At 40.9% G+C, this 23,098-nt stretch overlaps 1 protein-coding gene across 2 annotated transcripts in view; it reads right to left on the bottom strand.

The window, feature by feature from the left end:
* The window catches only part of LOC108703734 (uncharacterized protein KIAA1958), a 60,878-nt gene that overhangs the window by 30,104 nt on the left and 7,676 nt on the right, over nt 1-23,098 (bottom strand). For both annotated transcript variants that reach the window (XM_018239962.2, XM_018239961.2), the window contains exon 2: nt 792-1,983. In XM_018239962.2, the coding sequence (XP_018095451.1) occupies nt 792-1,959 (1,168 nt within the window). In that variant the 5' untranslated portion in view covers nt 1,960-1,983. The remainder of the gene's footprint in view (nt 1-791; nt 1,984-23,098) is intronic.

Below are 23,098 nucleotides of genomic sequence, written 5' to 3'. Positions count from 1 at the left end.
AAACATCACTGGTGATGTTGCCCATAGCAACAAATCAGCTATTAGATTTTAACAGTCACCTACAATTTGGCTTCTATGGGCAACATCACCACTGATGTTTGTCTCCAATGTTAATAAATATGCCCCTAAAGGCCCCCATACACGGCCCGATAAAAGCTGCAGACAGACCGATGGGCTTCCCAGATCGATATCTGTCCGAAAGTCGGTCAGATCTCAATCGAGCAGGTTAAAAAATCCCGTTGGATCGCAGCTGCATCTGTGCATCTATGCAGTCCCGCAATCCAACTGCCGGTATCGGATCCATTTTGATCTGATCGTTGGGCCCAAGGGCCCACGATCGGATCAGCCCGATATCGCCCACTTCAATGTGGCATATCGGAAAGAGATCCGCTCGTTTGGCGACATCGCTACGTCTATGGCCACCTTAAGATGACCAAACTAGTTCAACTTGTTGCAAGTAGGGACAAAGCTACTCACTGGTGCAAAAAATAAGAGACAAACTACCACTTATCATTACCCTTTTGTGGAGGATGATCAAGAGGGAAATACAGCCTCAACCATAAACAAAAGCCTAATTTAAATGTAATTGTGATATGCCTCTGCAAACCATATGACATACAGCAACCCATGAGGCTCACTGCAAAGGCATTACATCATTACAGCAGTCAACATGAAGGTTTTTAAGAAAACAGTCCACTGGATGGTTAAAAAACACCTGGACATAGTAGAGGTGTTATAAGTATTGAACCATAGTATAGCTACTGCAAACTGCTCACACAAAGAAATCATACCTGGTATTGATTGTGGTGTTGTCTCACAGTTGATAGTTGGGATGTTATTTGACTGCTGCTGACTTGAGCTTACTTCAGGTTCAGCACTAATTGAAGGGGAAAGTGCTACTTCATTGGGCAATATTGGCTTTAACACAGGGGGAAGAAGCTCTTCTGAGACCTCCTTCTTTTCCTTTCCTGGCAATTGAAGTGCTGATAAAGGAATGCTAATGGGCTGATTAGGATTTCCTGTGGATGTGCTGACAGGCATTTGAAGTGCTACTTGTTGGTTGACTAAGGAAGCATTAGGTACGGTTTTGTTTTGTGATGTCAGTGTTGGTCTCTGGGGTGGTTTCTGTAGAGGCGGCCTAGGCAGAACCAGTGGAGAAGGTGTAATAGCTTGTATGTCCAAATCAGTGTTTATGGATGGAGGTACTATACTGGATGTTTTTGATGGACCTACAAAGGGAGATGATGAAAGTGTCTGGTTCTTCGGCTTTGACATCTGTGTGAGAGATATTGTGGGGCCGTCAGCACCCCCTTTGAGTTCAGCATTCGCAACAATGTAATAGTCTTCTGGATTTTCCTGTTTGATTTTTTTTACAATTAAATCACTGCTATCCTCATCTGCAATATGAGTCTGGGATCCCGAAAGAGAAGAGTTTAGCCTTTTTCGAGAAGCACTTGATGATTGCTGGGCTGTGTGCTCAAAATCACTGTCTTCATCAGTCACAGATGACTCACACACCATGTCAAATAATGTGGCTTCATCTTCATACTCCTCTACTGGTTCATCAATCTCTGATGGCTCACTACAGTAGGAAAAATCACAAGAATCCCTTGTTCTATTGCAGTCTAATTTTGATTTGCCAGGTCTCCCTGGATATCTTTCCAAGGGACTGGTTTGAGTCTCTGATGGTATGCCAAGTATGCTGGGGCTGTCAGAGTTGAAACTTCTATTGTCCTGGAAACAAACTCTCTCCTGTGGTCCAGCACGACAAGTAGTAGTCAAAGGCCAGTGATAAGCATGGCCAGCACTACAGCCCCACATTGCCGTCAGGGTGCCATGAGAACCTTCAGAAAGCAAGTGCTTCAGGTTAGGAATAAGGCTACATATGGTTCCATGACTGTGGGCCCAACTCACTAACTTAGAGAGATTTTCTGAAGAAGTGTGAAGACAGTCCTCCATTTTATATGATCACGGGCTCATTTCCTAAAAACAAAAGAAATATAATATCATACAAAAATATAATATTTCTTGGAACACAATTCATGCCCTCATAAATTGTACAATCAAAGCAGAAATCACTAACAAAAACAATTATAGACTCATACAGCCATAAAATCTTATGAAACAAGGTTGTTGTTTTCAACTGGTTCAACTTATGCACAATTCAGAGATATATAAATCTTACCCTGTGCTTTTATTGCATACAGGCTTATTGAAGCATTTGGTAAACACTGGCATCACTTTTCTAATCAAATGAATATTGTATGGTGTGCCCAATGCAGATATGCCAAAATAATGCCCCCCCCCACCAGCAGGGCTGTGGAGTCGGTACAGAAATCCTTCGACTCCAACTCCTCAGTTTATGGTACCTCTGACTCCTCTGTTTTTTCAAGCCCCCTTGGCTACACAGCAGCTTATTTATATAAACTATAGTAGTCTTTCCGAAGCAAACACTCCAGTTTTACCAGTGCCTGCTAATAGCATATTATATTTTAATTACTTTAACTGCTTTCATTTTTTGGTGTTACTGTACCTTTAACATAACAATGTATTTTCCCTGTTGATTGAAAGAAGTTAAGCACACAACATACAAGGCATTTTATCACTGCCAAAAATCACAAAGCTTAAAAATATAAACCACATCCTTTGGTTATACTAAACCAAAACCAAAGTTAAACTACATAAACCAAAAACAATTGATAAACCTAAAACAATGTATATATTAAATGAACCTGGCATCTAGTTGTTAAATACAATACAAAATGATTATTGAAGAAATGTTCTGATTAACAGAATTGCTTCTGCTATATTCTCCTTCATAAAAGCTCTTAAATCTGACTTAATGATTTTCAGTGCTTGTATTTTGTAATAGTGATTAGGAGTCAGAATCATTTTTGGTGCCTCCAACTCCAGATACCCAAAATCGCTTCCATCTCTGATCCACGACTCTGAGTACAACTTAACAGCTTTGCCCACCTGTATATTTAGATATTATAAAACATATCTATTACACCTTATTTTTTGTAATCTGGTATCCATTTCTGGAAAATTTTGAGAAACTCCATTTTCAACACAGTCCAACAGAAATATTATGTGCACATTGAAAGTCTGATTACACACAGTCTGGGTGTACCTTACATCTAGTATTGCAGCCTCATTGACTTTAAACTCACTAAACATTGCCCTCTCTATTGTGATCAATAGATTATCACAATGAGACCTTCTGAGCCATGACTATTTGCATATTTAAAGGGCACCTGTTGGGTAAAAATGTTATCCCCAACCAAAGGTGTGGGCTAATAGAGCTCACATTCCGGTTGGGCATAACAGTAGTTTTTTTTTTAAAAAACGCCCCCTGCCAGCGCTACACTACCTGCACTGGGAGGAAGCTCCCGGTGGAGCAGCCATGTCCGGCCAATCGCATAAGCATAATGTAAATGTCCTGGTGCGGGTATCGTATCGCTGGCAGGGTGGATTTTTTTTAAAGGTGCCCTTTAAGGGTATGCAATTTGGAATACCCTTAAATTGAATGCAGTTTTCACTTGCACCCCACCCAACCTTCATGAAAGCTGCACTGGACTAAAAAGTGCAAGATAGAGGTAAACCAGGAGTGGCCTGTATGCTGCTGCAGGGTTCACTGACACCACATAAGAAATAACGCAATACTTCGTGCAAAATCGTATTATTGCAAGGTACTGTAAAAAATCAGGAGTGCTTTACACAGTGTTTAATCGTCGTACCCTCACTCACTCATATACTCTTGTTTATAAAAATACACAAGTGCGTAACTTGAACTTTTCCCTGCAGTGAGTTGCATCCACATGCGCCTAAAGAATTGGGCACAGATATCACTTGCACACAGGACAGCAGAAATTACATTAGGCAGGCACAAATGCATCAGATTTATGGCATAGTGCACATAGATTCGTGTCTATTTTATCAAATTGGACACAGATGAGCTGGATGCAGCAGACAATAGCAATTACATCCTATCTTTGCACATGCAAATAAGCATTCATTCTGTAAAAAATGGTGCATTCCCAAATGCATGTGCAGCACAAGCCCTATTTATTTGGCCTAATAATATTATCCAAGAAGTCTGAAAAATGTTTGCTTTATGAACTCAATGTTTAGAGCAAAAATGCATGCAAACTAAGCAGTTGACTGTACTGTAAAGGCAAGAGATTCAGGTTTTCTGCTACAAAATGTATTTAATTAAATTGTTATACATATTATCTTTTTTTCTATTAAACATATCTTGTAATACACATTAATACCACAGTATATTCCAAAATCACAATCCCAGAACTGAGGATACCATACTTTAGAGATCAAAACACCTGCCTGCTGTAACAGTAATGATGATGACAGTAAAACATGAATGGGAAACTATTCTCTCTATCCACTCACAATGTCCTTTGGCACATATATTCTGTAGCCTGTTAATTGTAGAGAACAATAAATGGGCACTATGGAGCATTGCTTGTAACATTTAACAGCACTGAGCAGCAGAAACTATTATACAAATGCAAATTAATGTTGCTTGTTACCTACTGTGCAAGTGTTTTATAACCCACAGCTTAATTCAAAAGGAAGAAACAATATGATCTAAAACTGCGTGTGTAGTTTAAGTACAGTGATCACATCCTTGTATAATCAGTGACGTTACTGAAACCTGCTCACCTCTCAGGGTTAGATCCTATATCTGCCAGACAAGTATGTTTACAATTTCTATACTTAACTTATGGGGTTAGGACCCAAAAAATGGGTCTTAACCCACTGACAATTTTCCTATTTTGTGCCAAACTTAGTACAGGTATGGGACCTGTTATCCAGAATGCTCAGGACCTGGGCTTTCCAGACAAGGCGGTCTTTCCATAATTTGGATCACCATACCTTAAAAATAGAAAAATATTAAAATAATTAAAAAAAACAAATAGGATTGTTTTGTCTTTAATAAGGATTAACAACAGAACATGTATCTCTTTATACAAAATATGCTATAATGTAAAAGTTGGGAGTATAAACACATATTCATATTAAAACATATTTAATCATGTCTTATGGTTCAATTAAATGACTGCAGAGCAAATTAATTTTTCCATTTAAAATGGCCATACATAGAAACAGCTGAATTTCAAGAACTTGGTGCTGATTACCCAGGGCAACCTATAGGAGTAATTAGACACTGTCTGAGATCTCTGGGTTTTATTTCAGGGAAATACATTGTATTCTTGCTCTCTATTGGCCTGTGCAAGTAAGTAGGCCAAATAAACACTGCCACCAGTGTTTAGATTTCAACCAACGCCCCTAGCAACTACTTTTATGCAATAATACTTGTGTGTAGATAATATCTGCTTAACACAGTCATCCAGGTCAAGTATAAACTATTTTGCTCACTAGTATCAAACTTTATAGGGATGTTGAAGAGCTAATTAGGAGGCTGAGTTCATTACTAATGCCTATGCTATAGTAGAATGCCTCTGCTCTTGCAATCACTGGTGGGCCATAATATAAGCATATATTGACAGGAGCATAGATCGTAACCCCCCCCCCCCAAAAAAAAACACTTTACCCTCAGATTTTCCAGTAGGGTAATACCCATACAGTATAGTTTTAGATTAATTTCTAACTAAAGGTTATGGAAATTGTTAGGTGGTTACAAAAAGTGCTGTTTGTGGCATAGTTAGCTATTCATGACTCCAGTGACATCATGCCATGCTTCTTTAAATTATAGCAAAAGTATTATTGGTGATTCAATGTCATGATCCTAAATATTGCCGTTTAATCTGTATAGTGGTTAAAAACAAGAAAAACAAAAGCACTTGATGCATGTTCCAATTCACCAAAGCCTTGTCAAAGGCTAATAAAACTTTTGCTATATTTTTTTGCTCTGCGGTTTTTTTTGGGGGGGGACTAAACTTTTTGGTCTATACAACAAGGCTCCAGTCAGAGAGGGGGATGGGTAAAAAGCACACTATGGTGCAAATTAGGTAGTCATGAAGTCACGTAAGACACCCCCCTCCCCTTTTGCCTGCGGTAAGGTAAGTGCCATTGGTATCACGAGTTATACATAGCTTTTGCAACTACAACTCTCAGCCTCTGCACCTGAGTGACAGGTGTAAGTTTTTATAATAATAAAATAATATATAAATACTCTGCCCATTACTGAGAGGTGCTACCCATTTGGCTTTACAAATTGGGCAAACGATTAACTGGACAAAACTGTACTTAAATTGCATACTTAGTAGAAGAGTCAGGTTCCTGGCTGGCTGTCAAACAATGCCAATCACTCCTATAACATCAACAGATATCGTTAAGGTGCTTTCTCATGAATGAGTGATGATTACATTTTTGGAAAACAGTGGCTTCAATTAGACTTTTTTCTTTAATTTGCCACTTGTTCTATTTTACACCTTGGTGCTATTTTTAGAAACGCTTATGTATTTTTAGATTTTAGGTTAAAATGTTAAATGTTAAGCTTTAGAAACCATTGCCTTCCCGAATCCTGTACAGTAACTAAGAGGGATGGTGCAGTAGAACAGAGTTCTTTTTGAGCTTTGGCTCCTTCTAAGTTGTTCCTCAGAAGTAATTTGACTCAGATGCACATCCTTCATGATGATACTTTTGTATTGAGTGTGATGCAAGTTTTCTTTCTCTAGTTTTTGATTTCTTGGAATGCCGTTATAAATACAAGTTTGTTAGCTTGTGGCCAGCCTGCCAGCAGGACCTTGGCTGCTTATGCAAGGTTAAACCTTCAAAGTGATCTAGAAATAGACAAAAACAAATGCTGAGAAATAAACCAAATGGAAACCCTTTCATCTATTACTACTTCCATTGGGGGAAAAAAACAAATATATGCACACTTGACTTTTAAAAAATATCTGTTGAGTGCTTTATCTCCTAGACTTTGTTTTCATCAGCAGGAAGAGCCCTAAGTGATACTTCTATTTTGTTATTAGAAAGCTTCATCAGTCATCTTAATTCCTCTTACACGAGAATGATGAAACATCTGAAGGCTGCTGACTTTATTTAGAAAAATATACTAGAGCTGTATCAAAGTGAATATTCACAAGCCTGCTGGCAACCCTCTTAATGACGTGTTAACTTTTATTGCTTATAAATAGAAATGAACTCATAGTATGCAGCTCCCGACTAAGAATGGTATTTGTGATCTAAAAGCCAGGGAGAGAAAAGCAAAGCAAATCATGTACGAGCCAGAGCAATTGTTCAAGTGTGTGGGAGGCTTGTGAAAAAACACACCAATTGTACTAGTGAGAAGGCTGAGGTCCTGTAGAAAACTCATTGATACTTAAGGGTTGTAAAAAATGGACAAAGAAACTAAGTAAACACATACACAAAAAGAGTCAAGGTTCCCTCATCAGGCTATGAGTGATCCATTTGTTTCCTAGGAAACATTCTCTAGTGCCTTCATACAATGTCATTGCTGTCTTATAAGATGTCTTTATTGAACCTGATAAGTAACATGTCCCTATACTGTATAAATGCAAAGGTTTCTGTGCTTTGATTGCTCTACCAGAGAGGGGCTCGTGACATCAAAAGGTGAGATATATTTTTAATCTTCAAGTGTGCACGTGTTGATTGTGCCCCTGCAAATAAACTATTTCTTGGCAACAAACATCTTATTTAACTATGTATATAAGAGAGGTTTCAGTATTCTACATAGATTATCTTTCATTATCCTCTATGCAACATGTTCCTTTTTGTCTTGTTTCAACCTGCATGGCTGTCCTCATGGTCATACAACAGCTTATTTATATAAACTATAACAGTGTTTCTGAAGCAAACACTCAATTTTTACCAGTACACTGTAACAGTACATCATATTTAAAGTCTTTCATTTTGGTGTTACTGTTGCCATCTGTTGACTTGCACCCTCAGGCTTTTATATGATTCGAGGTTCTAAAGGTTGAAGGCTTTATGAAAGATGACAAGATGATCAAAGCCCTCCAGCTGAATGGTTGTCCAAATATTTCAGTTCAAGACTCCCTTAAAAGTCCAAAAATTTACCAGGTATGCCTTTGAAATTGAAAGCTTTAGTCTGAGGACCTCTCCATGGAAATTAGCAAGCATGACATAATCATATCATTGGGGAAAAAATATATTTAAAAGGGCCGATATATTCAACCAATTAAAAATATTTTTTAGTGCAATACATGCTTATAATTACAGTGCCATAAATAGAGTTAAAGGGATACTGTCATGGGAAAAAAATTTTTTTTCAAAATGAATCAGTTAATAGTGCTGCTCCAGCAGATTTCTGCACTGAAATCCATTCCTCAAAAGAGCAAACAGATTTATTTATATTCAATTTTGAAATCTGACATGGGGCTAGACATATTGTCAATTTCCCAGCTGCCTTAAGTCATGTGACTTGTGCTCTGATAAACTTCAATCACTCTTTACTGCTGTACTGCAAGTTAGAGTGATATCACCCCTCTCCCTTCCCCCCCCCCAGCAGCCAAACAAAAGAACAATGGGAAGGTAACCAGATAACAGCTCCCTAACACAAGATAACAGCTGCCTGGTAGATCTAAGAACAACACTCAATAGTAAAAACCCATGTCTCACTGAGACACATTCAGTTACATTGAGAAGGAAAAATAACAGCCTGCCAGAAAGCATTTCTCTCCTAAAGTGCAGGCAGAAGTCACATGATCAGGGGCAGCTGGGAAATTGACAAAATGTCTAGCTCCATGTCAGATTTCGAAATCGAATATAAAAAAAATCTGTTTGCTCTTTTGAGAAATGGATTTCAGTGCAGAATTCTGCTGGAGCAGCACTATTAACTAATGCATTTTGAAAAACATGTTTTCTGATGACAGGATCCCTTTAAGGTAAGGTCTGCCATTCATGAATATTGATTTTCACTTTAAGTCAAAGTAAGGTGGTGCCCATGATTCCTGATGTCATTTAAAGTATTGGCTCACTGGGCACTCCTCTTTTTATATACCATTCCTATGAGTGGGATATCTAATGTGACTAATTTTGGATTTTACTGCCTGGTATTTTTTATCCATTAAAAAAATAGTACAACATTATAAGCCATTTTGTTGATTTCAAATCCAATTTTGTTGATTTCAAATCCAAACACACATTTTCTTGAATCATTTGTACATTACACTAAATTCTCTGCTATCTTTAAATATCTCTCCATACCTACTGGTGTTGGGAGACCATCCTGAACTTTATTAATGAAGCTGTATCACACATATTTCTGTTTCAATTCAATTCAGGACTTCAATTGCTAATGTATGGTTTACTTAATATTCAAATCCAGTAGGGCTTCACTTTGATTAATTTCCTTGGAAAATTTGGCTACGAAAACCAATGTTCATTAAGTGTGTAGTCTGGGCAAGACAATATGTGTAGATTTATGATATTAGATTATAAGGAATGGTATGATAAAATGGACAAAATATTTAGAATGGATAATATGAAGGCTCGTCATATTGACAATAAATTAACCATATGGATTCCTTTGCATCTGGACATCACACATATATAGAAACTAGAGCCTATAAAAGCACTGTATCTGTTTTTATGTTGTTAAATGTTCTTTATGTAAAAAGCACTCTTAAATGAAGCTTGTATAACAGCCATTGGCATATGTACTGTACAATGTTTTAAACATTCTAGAATGTCAGTCCTATTGTGAACCATCACTATAACCCCTTCCACTTTCTTTTAGCTGTTCCTACTACCTCTCTATAAGGTGGCTCAACAAGTAGCCCTTCTGTCTTGCAGCCCTGTGGTCCTGTGTTTGATTCTGTTTAGAGCATTATCTGCAAATTCTTCCTGTGTCTGCGTGGGTCTCCTCCAACACTCCCTCAAAAAAAGGCAGATAAATATGATAGGGACCTAAGATTATAAGATCCACTGGGACAAAGAATGATGTGCAATCTGTGTAAAGTGCTGCAAAAATGTATCAGCTCTATATAAATACCAGGAAATAAAGTTCTCCCACCATTTTTCTTGGGAAAACTTTGAAGAAAATATAAAACTTCAAAACAAATGATTTTTTTTTCTAGTTACCAAGATATTAGCAGTTTTTAAATCTATAGATTTAAAAAATCTATAGATTTAATAAAAAACTTAAATTGTACTACACATCTGCTGTCTGTTCATCCTTCAGTCAGGCCCGGATTTGTGGAAAGGCCACCAAGGCCGGGGCTTAGGGCACACTGGTTCAGAAACACTGGGGATGTGCTGGAGATTCATTCATTTTTACATTTTCTATGCACTAATCCCCATTTCTCCAGTCCTAATGATGAAAATAAAGGGGAGGGGATGGTGGTGACGAACGGCAGCAGGCCTAGGGGCACCCACTATATAAATCTGGCCCTGCCTTCATTTGCAAAATCAGAGGCTCAATATTTACACTGTAACATAAATATAATATAGAGCCTTTTATTTAAAGAAGAAGTTTAACAAAGAAGTAGGCCAGAAATGATGCACACTATGGGGGTTATTAACTAAAATGTAAAATTGTTCTCATTATTTTATTAAAACAACTTTCGACCACACTCCCATCCACATTTTTACCTTATTTATCAATAAATTAATGTGAAAAAATCTGGTGTGGGAAAGACTCAATAAAATCGTGAAAAAATCTGAATAATACAATTTTTTTGGATTTGGCACCCAAAAACCCCCCCAAATTATTTAGTTTATCATACAAAACCCAGGGCAGATCATGATATCTTCCAATTGTGACATCTGCCATTAGGGATGTAGCGAACGGCGGAAAAAATGTTCGCGAACATATTCGCGAACTTGCGTCCAAAAATTCGAACGGTTCGCGAACGTCGCGAACCCCATAGACTTCAATGGGAAGGCGAATTTTAAAAGCTAGAAAAGACATTTCTGGCCAGAAAAATGATTTTAAAGTTGTTTAAAGGGTGCAACGACCTGGACAATGGCATGCCAGAGGGGGATCAAGGGCAAAAATGTATCTGAAAAATACATTGTTGACACAGCGCTGCGTTTTGTGCTGTAAAGGGCAGAAATCACACTACGTCACTCAGGTGATGTTTCTGGACACGGAATGTGAAAAAGCTCACACAGCTAGGTGGCACTTGGTTAAAGACTGGGCAAACAATGCCTGCAAGGGCAACGTATACAGTAGTGGATACGGAATATATTATTGCTGCTGTAAAAACATCACTCAGGTGATGTTTACGGACACGGAATTATTATTGTTATTTAGACAGAATGTGAAAAAGCTCACACAGCTAGGTGGCACTTGCATACCTCCCAACTGTCCCTCTTTTGACCACTCAACCCCCTGTCCCTCTTTTGTACTGGAAAGTCCCTCTTTTCTCTGCACTGAACAGCCAGAAAAAAATCAGTTTCTAACTTAATTGGCTTTTGGCAGAGAGCTCAGAACAGCTAACAGGTGCAAATAAGATACTTTGTAACAATTTTGACTCTGGTTGGTGCTGGTAGTGGTGAACTACTAGGAGGAGCAGCACACCAGTCCCTCTTTTCTCTGAACTGAACAGCCAGAAAAAAAACAGTTTCTAACTTAATTAGCTTTTGGCAGAGAGCTCAGAACAGCTAACAGGTGCAAATAAGATACTTTGTAACAATTTTGACTCTGGTTGGTGCTGGTAGTGGTGAACTACTAGGAGGAGCAGCACACCAGTCCCACTCCCCAACACAGCTAGTCTAATAGCACTGGGCTCTTACAGTAGCAAAGTAAAAAAAAACAAAAAAGAAAATAAAAGCAGTCCTTACAAGGACTATTGGGTTACAGGCAGCAGTCAGCAGATGAGAGATCAGCAGCAGGACAGCTGCCCACAGCAGCTACATACAGAGCACTGCAGTAGAAGGTAGATTACTAGCCAGCAAAGCTACCTAACCTAAAATGTCCATCAAATCCTTGCAGAGTTCTGTAAAGGGCAGAAATCACACTACATTTCTAAACTTGTGTTATAAACTGCTTTAAAACGTCCGGCGTCTACATGCCAATCAAGTCGTGTAAAGGTAAAAGCCTGTTCACACGCAAAGACAAAACGCGGCGCTTACTGCAACGCAAATAAACGCAAAGAGCTTTAATGAATGATACCGTCAAGTGAGCAAATAATAGTTTTTAATTACTATTTGCTTGTCACCTCCAGGATGTTCGTCCTGTTGGTGGCAATATTTCTGTAGTGGTGTGTTTAGCAGTCACCGTGCTTGTGCGCACGTGCACGGTCAGGCAGAGGTAATTCAATGTACAGTGAAGTGAACCAAAAAACACTGATTCTGCAGTGTGGGCCCAGTTTTGGTCTACTTTATTGATCACCTGCGGTGACCATAAAAGATGCGATTTTGCCACTGTTGCAGAACCCTGAAAAATTAGGCATGTGTACTTTCCTGAAAAATTATGTTTTTTTTGTCGCAGCCACTGAAGCACAGAGGCCAGAAAAAATATGCCATATAAATGCTGAAAATATTAATTTTTTTTTTGTCGCAGCCACTGAAGCACAGAGGCCAGAAAAAATATGCCATATAAATGCTAAAAATATAATTTTTTTTTGTCGCAGCCACTGAAGCACAGAGGCCAGAAAAATATGCCATATAAATGCTGAAAATATATATTTTTTTGGTTGCAGCCACTGAAGCACAGAGGCCAGAAAAACTCAGGATTTACCTGTCCAAAAAGTTTTGCTTAAAATGAAACCAGTAGGGTTTTCACCCTAGTTTGTAACGGTGGCGGAGGGAGGAGGACGCTAAAGGACAGCTGTGTGTGGAGTCATGCGGCGTGCAGAGAAGGACAGCTGCATGGGGAGTTAGAACAAGTCTTCCGGCGTGCAGTAACCCTCCGAGATCCATGCCTCATTCATTTTAATAAAGGTCAGGTAATCCACACTTTTGTGACCTAGGCGAGTTCTCTTCTCAGTTACAATCCCTCCTGCTGCACTGAAGGTCCTTTCTGAGAGGACACTTGAGGCGGGGCAAGACAAGAGGTTCATGGCAAATTGTGACAGCTCTGGCCACAGATCAAGCCTGCGCACCCAGTAGTCCAGGGGTTCATCGCTCCTCAGAGTGTCGATATCTGCAGTTAATGCCAGGTAGTCCGCTACCTGCCGGTCGAGGCGTTCTCTGAGGGTGGATCCAGAAGGGTTCTGGCGCTGCCTTGGACTGAAAAACATTTGCATGTCTGATGTTACAGAGTGGCCAAAGTGCATTGTCCTTGCAGGTGCGCTCGTGGCAGGATTACTGGCACCTCTGCCCCTGGAATGTTGATGAGTTCCTGAAGTGACATCACCCTTAAAAGCATTGTACAACATGTTTTGCAGGCTGGTTTGTAAATGCAGCATCCTTTCGGACTTGTGGTACGTTGGTAACATTTCTGCCACTTTATGCTTGTACCGAGGGTCTAGTAGCGTTGCGACCCAGTACAGGTCCTTCTCCTTAAGCCTCTTGATACGGGGGTCCTTCAACAGGCATGACAGCATGAAAGACCCCATTCTCACAAGGTTGGATGCAGAGGTATCCATCTCCGCTTCCTCGTTATCAAGGACTACATCATCCACGGTCTCCTCCCCCCAGCCACGTACAAGACCAGGGGTCCCCAAAAGGTCACCACAAGCCCCCTGGGAAGCCTGCTCCTGTTGGTCCTCCTCCTCCACAAAGCCACCTTTCTCCTCTGACTCCACTTCTGACACCTCTCCCTGCGTTGCAGCAGGTGCCTGGGCTCGTTCTGGTGATTCCGACCAGAAATCGTGCGCTTCCTGCTCCTCGTCACGCTGGTCTACAGCCTCATCTGTCACTCGTCGCATGGCACGCTCCAGGAAGAAAGCAAAGGGTATTAGGTCGCTGATGGTGCCTTCAGTGCGACTGACCATGTTTGTAACCTCTTCAAAAGGGCGCATGAGCCTGCAGGCATCGCGCATAAGCACCCAGTAACGGGGGAAAAAAATCCCCAGCTCTGCAGATCCAGTCCTACCACCCAGTTCAAACAGGTATTCATTGACGGCTCTTTGTTGTTGCAGCAGACGTTCAAACATGAGGAGCGTTGAATTCCAGCGAGTCTGGCTGTCGCAAATTAAACGCCTGACTGGCATGTTGTACCGCTGCTGAATGTCAGCAAGGCGTGCCATGGCTGTGTAGGAAAGACTGAAATGGGCCGACACCTTCCTGGACTGCCTGAGAATGTCCTGGAATCCTGGGTACTTCGAGACAAAACGTTGGACTATTAAATTCAGAACATGTGCCATGCAGGGCACATGTGTTAAATTGCCCAGTCTCAGTGCTGCCAACAGATTGCTTCCGTTGTCACACACCACTTTTCCGATCTTCAATTGGTGTGGGGTCAGCCACAGATCGGCCTGTGACTGCAGAGATGACAGGAGTACAGATCCGGTATGGTTTCTGCTTTCCAGGCACGTCATCCCCAAGACAGCATGACTGGCACGTCGAATAGCCTAGGGGGAGCTGGGGGTGCACAGGTGTGGAGGAGGAGGACCCAGCAGCAGAGGAGGAGGAAGCAGAGGAAGAAGACGAGGTAGAGAATGAAGGAGGAGTAGAGGTGGTGGCAGAACCGCGTGCAATCCGTGGCGGTGACACCAACTCCACTGTTGTTGTTGAGCCACGCATTCCCTGCTTCCCAGCCATAACCAAGTTCCCCCAGTGGGCAGTGTAGGTGACATACCTGCCCTGACCATGCTTGGAGGACCATGCGTCAGTAGTCATATGGACCTTTGCCCGAACACTAAGTGACAGAGATGCGGTGACTTGGCTCTGCACATGGTGGTACAGGTGTGGTATTCCCTTCTTGGAAAAAAAATTGCGGCTGGGTACCTTCCACTGCGGTGTCCCAATTGCTACAAATTTGCAGAAGGCCTCAGAGTCCACCAGCTGGTATGGTAAAAGCTGGCGGGCTAAGAGTGCAGACAAGCCAGCTGTCAGACGCCGGGCAAGGGGGTGACTCGCAGACATTAGCTTCTTACGCTCAAACATGGCCCTCACAGAAACTTGGCTGGGGGCAGATGACTGGGAACTGGTGGTCAAGGTGGAGGGTGGTTCAGACGGGTCAAGGACAGCAGAGGTAGAGCAGTAAGATGCTGGACCAGAAGGAGGGTGGCTTTTAGTTTGTCTGCTGCCTTTGAGGTGTTGCTCCCATAGTGCTTTGTGCTTGCCGTTCATGTGCCTTCGCATAGAAGTTGTACCTATGTGGGTGTTGGGCTTCCCAAGACTCAGTTTCTGACTGCACTCATTGCAAATTACAACGCTTTTGTCAGAGGCACACACATTAAAAAAATCCCACACTGCTGACCTTTTTGAAGCTGGCAATCTGGCGGTAACAGTAGAAGATGGCGGCAATGGCGGGTGCGTTGGCCAGCTGACCACAGGTGCCGATACATGTTGTTGCCCTACTGTTCCCTGCGAGCTGTCCTCCCTGCTTCTTCTAAGTCTTATTCTCCTCCTGCCTCTCTGACTCTCCGTCTCTCCATCTGAACTATCCTCCTCTTGCTCTCTTCTACTGGGCACCCACAAAACATCAATCTCCTCATCATCATTCTCCTCAGATGCATCAATTTCTTCTAACAGCTCACAGAAGGAAGCAGCAGCGGGGACCTCCTCATCACTCATTATGTCCATCTCTGTTGTGTTGTCTGCCAGAATTATATCTGGTGTAACGTCCTCATCTCCTTCATCTTCTTCTGCCAATAATGGTTGCGCATCACTCAGTTCAAGAAACTCATGTGTAAATAACTCCTCTGACTCCAGTGAAGAAGGGGCGCCGGTGGTGGAGGAAGTGTTACGTGGGGTGCCCATAGCAGAGGAGGATGAGGATGTTGTGGCAAAGTTAGAAACGGTAGAGGATGGGGTGTGCTGTGTAAGCCAGTCAACTACCTCTTCAGCATTTTGGGAGTTCAGGGTAATTGCCTTTGTAAAACTGGGCAATTTCCTAGGGCCACAGGATAGCATAGCAGCACGGCCCCTAGTGCCTCTGCGTGGCGGCCTGCCTTTGCCTGGCATTTTTTTTAAAACAACAACAACTCAGGTGATGTTTCTGGAGACGGTATTATTATTGATATTTAGACAGAATGTGAAAAAACTCACACAGCTAGGTGGCAGTTGTTTGAAGAACACACTGGGCAAACAATGCCTGCAAGGTCAACGTATACACTACAGCAGTGGATACGGAATATATTATTGCTGCTTGAAAAACGTCACTCAGGTGGTGTTTCTGGAGACGGTATTATTATTGATATTTAGACAGAATGTGAAAAAGCTCACACAGCTAGGTGGCAGTTGTTTGAAGAACACACTGGGCAAACAATGCCTGCAAGGTCAACGTATACACTACAGCAGTGGATACGGAATATATTATTGCTGCTTGAAAAATGTCACTCAGGTGGTGTTTCTGGAGACCGTATTATTATTGATATTTAGACAGAATGTGAAAAAGCTCACACAGCTAGGTGGCAGTCGTTTGAAGAACACACTGGGCAAACAATGCCTGCAAGGTCAACGTATATACTACAGTAGTGGATACGGAATATATTATTGCTGCTTGAAAAACGTCACTCAGGTGGTGTTTCTGGAGACCGTATTATTATTGATATTTAGACAGAATGTGAAAAAGCTCACACAGCTAGGTGGCAATTGTTTGAAGAACACACTGGGCAAACAATGCCTGCAAGTGCACTACTATTGGTGCAGTACTATGAAGAACAGCAAACAGCACTGGACACGTTAAAGAACAGTAAGATAAGTAAAATAAAAAAATATATATATATATTAAAAAAAAAAAAAAAATTACTCTGGTTGGTGCTGAACTACTAGAAGCAGCACACCAGTCCCACTCCCCAACACAACTAGACTAATAGCACTGGGCTCTTATAGTAGCAAAGTAAAAAAACAAAAAAGAAAATAAAAGCAGTCCTTACAAGGACTATTGGGTTATTACAGCAGTCAGCAGATGAGATCAGAAGAGATCAGTGCCCACAGCAGCTACATACAGAGCACTGCAGTAGAAGGTAGATTACTAGTCAGCAAAGCTAACTAACCTAAACTCACTGTCCCTCAAATCCCTGCAGAGTTCTGTCCCTACAATACAGAGCAGTATCAAGTAGATTACTAGCCAGCTAACTGTCCCTCAAATCACTAAACAGCTCTCTCCCTACACTAGCTCTTCCAAGCACACACAGGCAGAATGAAAAAACGCTGCAGGGCTTCAGTTTATATATGGAAGGGGAGTGGTCCAGGGGGTGTGGGGGTGGTCCAGGAGGGTGAGCTTCCTGATTGGCTGCCATGTATCTGCTGGTCTGGGGTGAGAGGTCAAAAATAAGCGGCAGCTAAGGCGAACCCAAATTGGCGAACGTCGAGCGACGTTCGCGAACATTCGCCGGACGCGAACAGCCGATGTTCGCGCGAATTAGTTCACGGGCGAACAGTCCGCGACATCCCTATCTGCCATTGATCTACATTACCTCGGCAGGTTTCAGATGGAGTATTTTTTATAAGAACTTTTAGCAGCCTCAGGGTATAATAAAATTTTAGGTTTTTTTTCAATGAATAAATTATGTTTTCCCATTTAAAACTCCGACCAGAAAAATTCTGACTTTAATAAATAACCCCTAAGTGTTGAGAGTCTGTACCAGACCAAGGCAACACCAGTCCTTCAGCAATGAAGATCTGTACCTCTGAAGACACCAATATGGAGAAACAAAAATCACTGGCACACAGGTAAATGCTGGAAGGGTGAGCCCTTGCTACATTTTATTGCAGTACGCAACGTGTCCTATCGTAGCCTATCCATGGTCCCAGGCCATATGAAAAAAGTGTCATCCACATATCTCATATACTCATGTATATATTGATTATAGTCACAATTGGAAAGAAATGAAGGTATAGATATAGATAGCAGGGGGTTGCCATATGAACCCAACATTGGAAACAATGGGTCTACCCGGGGACTTGTCCAAGGTCTTATGTACCTTAGGTAAAAAGTACATATATGACACTTGGATATTTTTCAAATAATAATTGGAGAATTTCCTCTGAAAGAACCTCCTCCATTACAGCAGCATTAAGAAAAATATTTAACTCATTTTTAAATTTTGCTGAGGGATCCCCATTGAGTTTCATATAGTGTGATGTGTTACAAAGTTGAGTGCAGCTTCCATACATTTGTTCATTATCACTGTGCCTCCCACTTTGTCGGCCTTGGTAATGAAGATATCTGTATTTTTTTGCAATGATCACAGTGCATTAGCTTCAGCCTGAGAAATATAAGCTTGAATAGTACCAATATGCTGACATTTGGTTTTACCATTTAATTAGTCTATTGATATCGACCATTACCATTGTCTCAAAAGTGTAGACGGCAGAAAAACCTGTGTACTGTATCAAGTGTCCGTGTGGCTTGGTGTACGTGGGTCAGACAAGTAGGGCCCTGAAATTACAGCTCAGCAAGCATAAATCGACCTGTCACCCTTTACCTCCAGCCACACAGTCACGTTTTAAAAAAATGGATGAACAAACGGATAAATCGGATGAATCTTTGCTGGCAAAACACTTTTTTACCCATGATGATGAACACCAGCTATCCCAACTTAAGGTGGCCATACACAGAGAGATCCGCTCGTTTGGCGATGTCGCCAAATGAGCTAATCTCTCTCTGATTTGCCCACCTTGAGGTGGGCAATATCGGCTGATCCGATCGTTGTGCCCTAGGAACGGGAACGGGCGGTCGGATCGCGGGACTGCATCAACGAACAGATGCGGCCGCGATCCAACGGGATTTTTAGTCCCATCCGATCGAGATCTGGCCGACTTTTGGCCAGATCTCGATCGGGGAAGCCCGTCGGGGGCCCCCATACACGGGCCAATAAGCTGCCGACTTGGTCTGTCGGCAGCTTTTATCGGCCCATGCATGGCCACCTTTAGAGGGCAGATGCTAAAGAAAGTTTCCTTTAAACCAGGCATTGATAGAAAGAAAACTCTCTTGCAGAGAGAATGTTATTGGATGTGGCTCCTTCAATCTCGTTACTCGAAAGGGTTAAATGAAGAATTCAATATGGCTTGTTTTTTGTAAATTTTACTAATGCATAATTGCTTTTCTTTTAGATGAGCAGATTGCCGGAAATGCTTCAGGGATAGATTCCCACGTATAGAGTAAGATAGAAACTATACAGAATTAAATGTTTAAGTCAAATAACAAAAGTGGCATAAAGGTGATACCTTTTTTATTGGCTAACTAATATAATCATAGCAAGCTTTCAGAAAATTTTAGTTCCTTATTCAAGCTGATTACAATGAAGCTGTGGTGTTCTCTGGTATATATATATATATATATATATATATATATATATATATATATATATATATATATATATATATATATATATATATATATATATATATATATATATATGAAGAAGCTCGCACTCTCAGGAATCGAATAAAGGTGTTTATTTAGGTAACAAAAAGCAACTAACGTTTCGGCTCGCAATCAAGTGTGTATATATACACACAACATTCAACTCATAGGTCAAACAAAAAGGAATATCAATGTATGTGTGAGGTGTCATTTACGATGGGATCTGCAGATAAGATACAAGGTAATGTGGGTCAAATAGGCTGAGTATAAATTAGGGCTGAATTATTGTAGTGTAGAATCAAAGGAATTCCATATGATCTCTTAGTCCATATCCAGACATGTTGGTATTTCTGACCTGGTGCAGTCCTTTCTTAGTCCACATAATTAGCCATACATTCAAGGCCCAGGTTTAGTCCCATCTCCAGAGAATTTAAAGTTTCCATTAATTTGCATTCCCACACATTTTTTGCACCATATATATATATTGATATTCCTTTTTATTGGTCATTTGACCTATGAGCTGAATGTTGTATATATACCAGAGAACACCACAGCTTCATTGTAATCAGCTTGAAAAAGTGGATTTTGTCAAATGGAAATTGTAAATAAGGGGAGTGGCTATAAAATGGCTCTGGTCAAAAATGTTTTTGTCCCTCTTTAGCTTTTTCAAATGTTGGGAGGTATGAAATTCTCATTATATGACAGCTCAGAAACCAGTGCAATTTGCATCAGAACCTATTATTAATACTCCAAATCCAAGATGGTGAGCCCCCCTGAGCACCAGGTTCAAGGCCTGATTCATAACTGCTTTGAAGATTCTGAAACTTTAGACTGGTGCAGTAAGTTCAGTATTTAAAATACGGCAATTCTACCTATATTTATCATTAGGTTTTTCTTCTTTCAAAGATTTGAAACAAAAAGTCAGACAATTTCTATGGAACATGTAACTGCATAAACACAGAGAAAAAAAATGCACAAAATGTTTAAAGGAAAAGTAACACCAAAAAGTGAAAGTGTATCAAAGCAGTAAAAAAATATAATGTAGTGTTGACCTGCACTGGTAATATTTCCATGTTTGCTTCATTAAAACTACTATAGTTTATATAAATAAGCTGCTGTGTAGCCATGGGGGCAGCCATTCAAGTTGGAAAAAACAGAAAAGGCAGATTGTATATCAACTATATTAGTCTTTCAGATGCAAACTCACAACTTTTACCAGTACAGGGCAACAGTATGTAATTTTATACTAATTACTTTCTTTATTTGGTGTTAGTTTTCCTTTAGGTAAAAAAGCACAAAGAAGGGAAGAAAAACTACAAACACCCAAGGCCATAATAGCAAATTTGATGTAGTTGCATTAGCTTCAGTTACTTATTATTATTATGTGAACCATGTGAGCAAACTCCTACAACCCATGGTTTGTATGATTACTGCATAAGGGCACATTGAATTCATAATCAGGCACAATTGGAATAGTGTACTCTTTATAATAACACACACAAAGCAACCAGGGACAGAATTTAATCACAACACCAACAAAGCCAGCTTAAAATGCATATCAAAATTAAACTATACCTGTACATGAAACCCTAATTATAGCAAATATGATACGGCAGCAGATAATAGTAATTTAAAAGGGGCATGTAAAAAGTATGCATAGCATCATGAGAACTGGGCTGCGGCAAAAGCTGCACACAGAAGTGTACATTATGCTTTTTGTTTCAAGTATTTGTGTCTAATGATTAGGGATGTCGCGGACTGTTCGCCCGCGAACTAATTCGCGCGAACATCGGCTGTTCGCGTCCGCCGAATGTTCGCGAACGTCGCGCGACGTTCGCCAATTTGGGTTCGCCTTAGCTGGCGCTTATTTTTGACCTCTCATCCCAGACCAGCAGATACATGGCAGCCAATCAGGAAGCTCTCCCTCCTGGACCACCCCCACACCCCCTGGACCACTCCCCTTCCATATATAAACTGAAGCCCTGCAGCGTTTTTTCATTCTGCCTGTGTGTGCTTGGAAGAGCTAGTGTAGGGAGAGAGCTGTTTAGTGATTTGAGGGACAGTTGATAGTAACTTTGCTGGCTAGTAATCTACTTGATACTGCTCTGTATTGTAGGGACAGAACTCTGCAGGGATTTGAGGGACAGTGAGTTTAGGTTAGTTAGCTTTGCTGACTAGTAATCTACCTTCTACTGCAGTGCTCTGTATGTAGCTGCTGTGGGCACTGCTTCTGATCTCATCTGCTGACTGCTGTAATAACCCAATAGTCCTTGTAAGGACTGCTTTTATTTTCTTTTTTGTTTTTTACTTTGCTACTATAAGAGCCCAGTGCTATTAGTCTAGCTGTGTTGGGGAGTGGGACTGGTGTGCTGCTCCTAGTAGTTCAGCACCAACCAGAGTAATTTTTTTTTTTATATATATTTTTTTATTTTACTTATCTTACTGTTCTTTAACGTGTCCAGTGCTGTTTGCTGTTCTTCATAGTAGTGCACCAATAGTAGTGCACTTGCAGGCATTGTTTGCCCAGTGTGTTCTTCAAACAACTGCCACCTAGCTGTGTGAGCTTTTTCACATTCTGTCTAAATATCAATAATAATACCGTCTCCAGAAACACCACCTGAGTGACGTTTTTCAAGCAGCAATAATATATTCCGTATCCACTGCTGTAGTGTATACGTTGACCTTGCAGGCATTGTTTGCCCAGTGTGTTCTTCAAACAACTGCCACCTAGCTGTGTGAGCTTTTTCACATTCTGTCTAAATAACAATAATAATTCCGTGTCCGTAAACATCACCTGAGTGATGTTTTTACAGCAGCAATAATATATTCCGTATCCACTACTGTATACGTTGCCCTTGCAGGCATTGTTTGCCCAGTCTTTAACCAAGTGCCACCTAGCTGTGTGAGCTTTTTCACATTCCGTGTCCAGAAACATCACCTGAGTGACGTAGTGTGATTTCTGCCCTTTACAGCACAAAACGCAGCGCTGTGTCAACAATGTATTTTTCAGATACATTTTTGCCCTTGATCCCCCTCTGGCATGCCACTGTCCAGGTCGTTGCACCCTTTAAACAACTTTAAAATCATTTTTCTGGCCAGAAATGTCTTTTCTAACTTTTAAAATTCGCCTTCCCATTGAAGTCTATGGGGTTCGCGACGTTCGCGAACCGTTCGCATTTTTGGACGCAAGTTCGGGAATATGTTCGCGAACATTTTTTCCGCCGTTCGCTACATCCCTACTAATGATTTTGTAGCTTTTTTTCTCCATTCATGTAATGTGGCCACTTGAGATACACGGGTCAACAAACAAAAAAGCCAGATACATGTGAAAATGTGGTTTGTACAGGTTTTCGGTGTTGTGTAAGAAGAATGTGTACGTCAGTGGCTCTAATATTCCATTATATTATAACAGTAATGCTTCAGAAGAAAATTTGAGGGGCAGCAACCAGTATCCACCCCACTGCATCTAGAGGAGCACTGGGGAGCCGAATGAATGCACGTGCTCGTGGGTGGGGGGGGGGACGTGCTCGCGTTTGCAGGCAGGTTCTAAGCCCCAGGCGGCCTAGGGGTGCCAAAAAAGGAAATATGGCGCTGCAGCCCAAATAGTGCCCAGAAAAGTTATTTGCTGCTTGAACAGATTTCATTGAATTGTATGCCTGTGAACAATAAAAAAATAATCCACATTGCCACATTTGACTTAGCACAATGCTGTTTTATTCAATAACTGCTCATATATCCCAACATGCTGAACATATA

This window comes from Xenopus laevis, chromosome 1S (assembly GCF_017654675.1).
Source record: "Xenopus laevis strain J_2021 chromosome 1S, Xenopus_laevis_v10.1, whole genome shotgun sequence".
Classification (NCBI taxonomy): Eukaryota; Metazoa; Chordata; class Amphibia; order Anura; family Pipidae; genus Xenopus; species Xenopus laevis.
This window is presented reverse-complemented; position numbering and strand designations above follow the sequence as displayed.